This window comes from Nanorana parkeri, unplaced genomic scaffold (assembly GCF_000935625.1).
Source record: "Nanorana parkeri isolate BGI_ZX_2015 unplaced genomic scaffold, ASM93562v1 scaffold2005, whole genome shotgun sequence".
In the NCBI taxonomy this organism is placed as follows: Eukaryota; Metazoa; Chordata; class Amphibia; order Anura; family Dicroglossidae; genus Nanorana; species Nanorana parkeri.
The window spans coordinates 164,511-172,684 of record NW_017308273.1 but is presented as its reverse complement, the minus strand read 5'-3'; the positions used below and the strand labels follow the sequence as shown (position 1 = coordinate 172,684).

The following is an 8,174-nucleotide window of genomic DNA, read 5'->3' as shown; positions in this document are numbered from 1 at the left end:
GGTTTTTTTTTTTCCCTTGCCCCCCCCCCCCCGCCTATTTTATTACTTACCTTATTGTCATCACTGCCCCTTTGTGATTCTGGCTGGTGGGAGGGGTCAGCAGGGTGCTATACGAAGCTTCCTGAAACTATATCAGCACTCTGTCTCAGTACTCCTCTCAAGAGCCCTGATGCAAGCAGTGGGCCGGCTGTTGGGAGGAGTTATGCAAATATCAAAATGGGTGGGTGTCAGTCTGGAGGAGTGGGCGTTCCTAGGCAGGCCGCATGCAGGCCACCCTAGGTAACGTCCGCATGTGATGATGAGCCTCCATGATTGGAAGAACTGAAATCTAATGAATGGGGCGGAGCAAGAGACAGTCAGACTGGGGAGAAAAGAAATAGATGATGCTGGACGTCCTCCAGCCAGGAAATGGAGGGCTCGGAGTGACTTTCCGCAGCTTCCAATGCACGTTGCGAGAAGCTCGCAGTGTTATTTTGATATTGACTTTGTTTCATTCATCTGCGGATCAATGGCTCTGCTCGGGCTGTCATTGGACAGCTCAGACCGCAGGCACAATCTATAGAACCAATCACAGTGGCTCTGCATTCACTGTAAACCAATCACAGGTGCCAACACTGCCGGCGTTTACAAACATTCGGCCCATTCACAGCAGGGGAAGGGGAATGTTTCTGCATGGAGGGTCGGCGCAGAGCGAAGGCGAGGTCGGTGGGATTTATCGCGCGTCTGACCGCGGAATTATCATTTTGTAGTCTCCAGAGAACGGCTGTGAGAAGGATACTTGCACTTCACTCGCACCTTCTTCCCCAAACGGTCATTGCAGACCACCTCAATCATGGTGAGACCTGGGAAGGAAAATAAAAGAGAGAGATGAGACAAAAAGAGAGCGACGACATTCCGATGAGAGACAAGCTGTGGAGGAGGGCGACATGTTAACCCCGTACATGCCCGGGGACCTTCCATACCACACTAGGTCAGGTGACATCATCACTGCCCGTTCTGGCTTCACATCTCTCCACATCAAAGAGAAGATCTGCCTGAGACCCGGCAAATATCTCAACTATAGATGAGGCCGCAGAGCACACCGACGATCAATAACGTCATTTACAGACGGCACCACCCAGAGACGTCTCAGCATCGGACAGGACCCGGGCAAAGTGACAGGTACACTTGGAGCTGTGGCTCTAAACCAATGGTCTCAAAGAACCGGCCCGCGGGCCAATTGTGACCCCCCCGCGAACCGGTACTTTGAGGCCCGCAGCCAGCTCGCAAGTGTGGTACGCGGTCACGGACCAGGCTTGCGAGAGCAGCTACACGATCTGCATCTCTGTCGGATGCAGGCCGCATAGCTGCTTCTGTGGCGGCACTCGGATCCTTTCGGCCGGCGTCTTCGCTGAACGCTGGCCGAAAGGATTGATTAGTAAGGTCAGCAGACCTTACTAATCGCCACTAGATCACCAGGGATCAATGATGGTGGCTCACAGCCTCCTCCCTGCAACAAGTTAAGCAGGAGAGGGGGCTGTGTATTTCATTTTACATGTTGGTGTGCGGGGAGGGGGGGGGGAGGAGGACCTTTGGCTACCCACAGACATTTTAGTGCAAATCACACCAACAAGAGGTGAATGCCGCCATGAAAATGCTCCAGAAACTATAGAATCACCCGTCTTCCCGGAGCACCATGACGGCATGCAATTGGATTTAAATATCAAGGGAGGAATACAATTCCATGTTTATTTATTAAAGGAGAACTATGAGGTGAGCGAAAATCACTCCTCCTCATAGTTGGAGCCGACGTGCGACGGGAAGTGAGAGAACACAGTCACTCGCTCACTTCTCTATCCTATCCCTGCAGAGAGCCGTGACTGACTGTCACTCACGGCTCCCTGCAGGGATTCCCTGCCCGATCCTCCAGCGCTGACTGGCAGAACAGACAAGGGAGCGGGCGGGTACAGCTGCCTCTAGATAGGCAGAGCCAGCTGTCAGTCACGCAGCTGGTTGGATCCAGACAGCAATGTCGGGATCCGTCCCGGCTGCCTCAGTATATCACGGACTTAAACTGGGCATGTTGGGTATCGTTTTACTCGTTGTAACCTCATCTTTTATATTTCATTAAAAAAATGGGTAATTTGTTGTGTTTTGGGGCATTTAATTAAATTTGTCACTAAATTTTGGGGTTTAATAAGGAGTTGCGCTAATATTGCGCAACATAAAAATTTTCAACTACCACCATTTTATTCTATAGGGTCTTGGCATTCAGAAAATATATAATGTTGGGGGGTTTTACATCATTTTCAGGCCTAAAATGTGGAATATAAAATGGGTGCAAAAATGGAAAAAAGGGCCTCAGTCATGAAGGGGTTAAAGATGAATCATACTCGCTTCCGCTCCAGCGATGTTGGCACGAGCTCCCTCGTCAGCACCCAGATCTTCTACCCGGCTTCATCAGCCATCTTCGTTGGCTGGCCTGAGATGACGGAACTCCCACGCGCATGTGCGGCTCAGCGTAGATTAAAAAAAGGTGGAGACTAACAGGAAAGTTCCCTTGAATGCAAAATATACAGAAATGATACAATGCATCTCTTCTGTAACAATTCTGCGATTGCCCGCTATATGCGGAGAGCGCAGAGCCGCGACAGATCCCAACAATATTGTCTGTAGCCACCCCGCTGCCTGATTGACAGACCTCCCAGATCTGTCCCTCCAATGAGTGCTGGAGAAACAGAGGGGGGGATGGGGGAGAATTCTCTTCACCCTTCGACACTCCTCCATATTGATTACCTGTGCCAAGGTTCCCCTCCTCCGACCCCCTGCAGGACTTGGCGTCATCGATATCAGTGATCAGAACATTAAACCTTCTCTCTGGTGACAGTCGGGGAAAACACGGAAGGATAGTGACCTGAACTCACACTCTACTCCCATGGCGCGTCCCGACGAGGATGAAGATGACGCCGGGCCAGAACTACGCGGTCACCGTCGGGTCAGAGGTCACTTCATCCACAATCATAGTGCTGGAGCACAGAATGTTCCGGTACCTGACACAGCACAGTGTCCAGGACCCCGTGGGACGGAAACCTGGGACAGTCCCTCCGGATCCAGGATACTTAACAACTACACCGCCATCATGTGACAGCAATCAGGCCTTGTGATTGGCCACTTGGCAGTCCCTCCGGATCCAGGATACTTAACAACTACACCACCATCATCATGTGACAGCAATCAGGCCTTGTGATTGGCCACTTGGCAGAGCAAGGACCAGAGGGAGGCAAGTGGGGTGCACTGTGCCCCCCCAGGTGAGCCCAATGAAGGTAACATCCCTATCAGGGCTGCAATGAAGAGAACCTGTCAATGAGGGTGACAGCACTAGGCTACACTCCCCCACCCCGCCATCACTGCCCGGAGCCCCACACAACACCACAATATACAAACAAGAATCATTCCGTTACCAGTCCAACACCGCAATCACCAAGCAGCTGATTCCCCTCGCCAGGCAGATCGACTCTATGGTAAATATCCGCCGGAAGAGAGGCGCGCTGTGCAGCTCCCGCGTCTTCTATGATAATCGCGACGACCGCTCTGCACTCTTGGAGCCCCGCTCTATGGTTATCGTGTGTCTAGGACGACCCGAGATGTACACCAGGGGGCGCTCCCGCACCGGTCACCTGTAGTTGTATTTCCGCCTTGTGATGCCGCTTGTGACCTCACCAGTGTGTGTCCACAGAGTCTCCTTCTGGCAGGGTTGTCACCCTTTACTGCCATGCTTTCACAGCGCAGGTTTCCATTATGGGGTCCTGTAAGGGGGTCTCTAGGAGGTTTGGTTACTGTGTTCAATGGGGTCACTTAGCGATAGATTTTGATTGGAGAAGAAATATCTTCCAACCAGGAGACAGGACGGTGTCCCTAATGTGTAGTCCAGCTGACAATGAAATCCCCGAGCCCGCCCGTGTCATAACCTGGCCCTACCCTGGTCCCTGCTTGTGCAAATCTCTACACCAATGTAAGGAGCATTCTTCCCACTGACCACTAGGGATGGGCTTGATGTTGTAACCAAACGTGAGTTCGACACTGTGCCTTGTGAGCTCTGATTGGCTAAAGCCTTGCACTTGAAAACAGGTCAGGTGCAAGACTTTGCCCAATCATGGCTCACCTGTTTCAACTGTAAACAACAGTTGGGTGGAGCTAAATGTCACCGCTAGCTCCGCCCAAATGTTTATATGTTACCGGCATCTGTCAAATCGCCATTCTGTGGTGGGAGTTCGTCGTGAGCGGACGGGTCGGCGGGCGTCGTGTTTTTTTTTTTTATATTTCGTCGTCGTGAACAACGCTGGACGTCGTGATTGACGCTGGGTTACATCAGTGGATCCATTTTTAATTTTCTTTAAAATAAAAGACTTGTCAGAAATCCGTTAAAGGGGTACCCTGATGTCAATAAGCCCCCCTGCCCGCACCCCCATTACCAACGCCCCAGGGCTTGTGGGGTAGAGGCCCTCGTCCCCATCGATACGGGGACAAGGTGCTTTTCCATCGGCGACTCTAGAAAAGCACCCTCCCAGTGCCGAGGGCATGTGACCTTGTATGGGATGGGGCGCTCACTCGTCCCCCCCCCCTTTACGGCCCTACCAGGCCTGTGCTTGGATCAAGGGTCTTCTCCATGTTGGTCAACATTGAGGGCTACCAAAGGAGTGAGCTGTGCTTCTCCATGATGGTCAACATTGAGGGCCACCAAGGGAGGGAGCTGTGCTTCTCTGTGCTGGTCAGCATTGAGGGCCACCAAGGGAGGGAGCTGTGCTTCTCTGTGCTGGTCAGCATTGAGGGCCACCAAGGGAGGGAGCTGTGCTTCTCTGTGCTGGTCAGCATTGAGGGCCACCAAGGGAGGGAGCTGTGCTTCTCCATTTCCACCTTCATCCGGTCTCCTCCCAGGTTCGGAGTCTTTGGCCATCATGATTAGCCCAACCAAGATGGCCAAAGACTTCATAAACTGGGAGCAGACCGAATGAAGCTGGAAGTGTTTCCAATGGAGGGCAGCGTGGACACTGCTGGGGGTAACCGCATGCAAGTCTTCTGTGCATACTTCTACATTACGGCAAAAGCTCCGGTGGGGACCCAGACAGTTTTTATTCTTTATGGCGATTTACTTCCTTCTTTAGATCACTGGACGTTTTGGGGCTTTTACCTGCAATTTGGTGACGTCTCTCCGATGTACAAAGGTTTGTTTTGTTTTCCCGTCAGAAGGTGTAATTACATCTGACAATTTCTCTGCAATGAGTTTCATGAAACCGTGACTCAGAGACAGTCAGCCATTGTGACACCGGGTCACCGGGTTTGCTCAGCAGGTCTCCGTTCTTCTAGGACGGCTCAGCAGAAACCAAAAATGATCCAAAAATGTTCCCTCCCTATGAGAAGAATTCAGGTTTACACCTACGGCCATGGCTCTGATTGTGGCTTCTATCACGTGGTACAGCAGAGGTCTGATAAGGTTTCATATATCCCGCTCTCAATAAAAGTAGATGTGAACCCCAAATGAATGTCATTGGGGACCACATTTATAGAGGCGGGGTCTGGCCTTACGGTGACTAAAAGAAACAAGGGGGCGGGATAGAAAGAACAGCCACATGCGTTACAAATTGCACTGCACTTTGTGACTCCGGAACAGGTGGAACACCATTCCAGAATCCGAAAGAGTCAGGGGGAGGAGAACCCAACCATGTGACCTGTAAAAGTCATGTGACCTGTAACAGTCATGTGACCAGCTTCTTCTCCATAGGTCACCCCAGACCCCACGCCACAATCCACAGTAGTAACTATGGTGACCAGTGCACAGCAGATGGTGGTATCTGCTCTCCACTTTAACTAGAGCCCTTGCGTTGTACTGATACCGATAATGGTATCAGTGCCGAGTACTTGGGCAAGTACTCGTACTCACCCAAATGCTCTGATACCTAGCCTGTTACTCAAGCTTCCGGTATCAGGAAGCCGGGCAGCTAGTCATTACACACTGCCCGGCTTCCTGATTGGCCAGGAAGCCTGCTCCATGCTCCCTCGTCACTTGTGGCGAGTCATTACACTCCGCCTGGCTTCCTTAATGAGACTTCCGATTTATTATGTTTTACTTTATCACATTTTTATTTTATAATTCATCTTTTTTTTTTTTTTTTACCTAACTTTATTGCTATCACACAGGAGTTAACAAGCCCCTATGTGATAGCATTTGGAGGTGACAGGTTCTCTTTATTGAAACCTGTCACTTCCAATACAGGAGTTCTAGCACAGCACTACGAGTGCAGTTCTCCCCTCCCACTGTTTACACGGAGGGGGCGGATGTTCTCCGCTCTGTTCCCCGCTCTCCAACCTGAAGAGAGGATCTCCGGCCAGCGGGGAGAGAGGTGGGGGGGTGGGGCAGGAGGGAGGATGAACGAGCAGATTTAGCTCTGCTTGCCCAAAGCAGGGCTAAAAATGTACAAAACTACCACCCGCCCAGTCCCCGGAACGTCATGTTCCAGGCGTCGGGTGATAAGAACCCCTTCGCCCCTCTGCTTCCTGCCGCCCCTCTGCTACCTGCCGCCCCTCTGCTTCCTGCCGCCCCTCTGCTTCCTGCCGCCCCTCTGCTTCCTGCCGCCCCTCTGCTACCTACCGCCCCTCTGCTACCTGCCGCCCCTCTGCTTCCTGCCGCCCCGAGGCTGGGCCTTGCGGGAAATCCGGCCCTGCACACAGCCCAAACCAAATTCAGGCAGTGGAGGGAAATTTGTCTTATAAGCTCAAATGGCATTTTGTCAAGCACATAGAGAACCAGATACAGATCCCGCAGAGTCACTGGGGAACGAGTGGAGGCGACCACATGGGAAACACCCTTGTACAAAAGTCCTAATCGAAGAGTGAGAGATGCAGTCTCTGAAAACAGAATGGGAAGGGAGAACCCTGACCCTTAATAGTGCCGAGTGCCAGATGCTGGTCCAGACCTAGCTGCAGGAAAGAGAGATGTTCCTGGGGTGAAAGCCCCTAAAGTCACATATAATTAAGTTCCATGTCTGATGATACACCTTGCGGGAAGTAGGCACCCTCACCATGTGCATAGTAGGAATCACAGGTGCCCGTCCTTAAAACCTGGACTTCAAGAGCCATGTTATTAAAGCCATCTGTGACTCTGAAGCAGGGTGGCAAATTGGCCCTTGAGACAGTAGATCTGGAAGGTATGACAGGGCCCATGGTGCGTCTGCCTGAAGTCCTACCAGGTCAGCGTACCACATCTGGAACAATGAGGATCTCCAGAATGTCCTTCATTTTGATCCTGTGGAGCAGATGAGGAAGATGTTTCAGGAGAGAAAGACATACTGATGTCCCAGAGCCACAAGAGCATCCACTGCTGTGGGGAATCCATGCATCTAGATACAAATATATCCAGTTTGTTTTGTTTGGTTTAACCTGGAAGGAGGTCCACAACTGGTGCCCCCCACCTGTGACACAGGTCCTGAGACACCTCTGGGTGTAGGACTATTCTCATTTGTCAAGACGCTTCCGGCTGAAGAAATCTGCTAAATTGTCTACAGTATGTCTGGAATGTACATGGCTGACAAAGCTGGAACTGTGCAGTTCTGACCAGGACAGATGTCATGACCACAGAATGTTGTCTTACAGGAAAGAAATTGGGCAAAGGGAACTGCCTCAAAGGAGGAGCTAAAAGACTGTCATGGAGAAGTGGAGATAAGGACGACTTCTAGACTGAAGAGTTTGAATCTGAGACCGGAAAGTCTGAACCTTCTCTTGGGGAAGAAACATTCTTGCCTGAGAAGTGTCCAGGACCAGATCCTCCAATGAATGAATCAGTGTCAGCAATGATTTCAGAAGGTCCAGGATCCCCCCCAAACCTCTAACACCCGAGGTGCAAAGGAGAGATGGGCACATGTGAGGTGCACAGAAACCAATAAGTCTCCCTGGTGGAGGGCGGCCATGACAGATCTGGTAAATTCCATCTGGAAATTTGGGGCCGAATGTAAACATTTAGTGCTTTGAGAGAAATGCCCTCCTAGGGTTTGGGAACAGGTTGCAGTATAGCCCCTGGAACCATTCGCCTGTAGCTGGTGTGACAATGACATTTTGATCTGGAAGACCCAAGAGGGCTCAATGGGAATCTGATGATCTGTGCAGAGACATGAGAAGGTTGGAAGTGGGAAAACAAAGAGGGA

At 51.2% G+C, this 8,174-nt stretch overlaps 1 protein-coding gene across 1 annotated transcript in view; it reads right to left on the bottom strand.

The window, feature by feature from the left end:
- The window catches only part of UBL5 (ubiquitin like 5), a 9,972-nt gene extending 6,460 nt beyond the window's left edge, over positions 1 to 3,512 (bottom strand). The window contains exons 1-2 of the mRNA XM_018572343.1: positions 3,441 to 3,512; positions 779 to 842 (exon numbers count right to left, since the gene is read on the bottom strand). Of these exons, the coding sequence (XP_018427845.1) occupies positions 779 to 834 (56 nt within the window). The 5' untranslated portion in view covers positions 835 to 842; positions 3,441 to 3,512. The remainder of the gene's footprint in view (positions 1 to 778; positions 843 to 3,440) is intronic.
- Between the last annotated feature and the right edge of the window lie 4,662 nt (positions 3,513 to 8,174).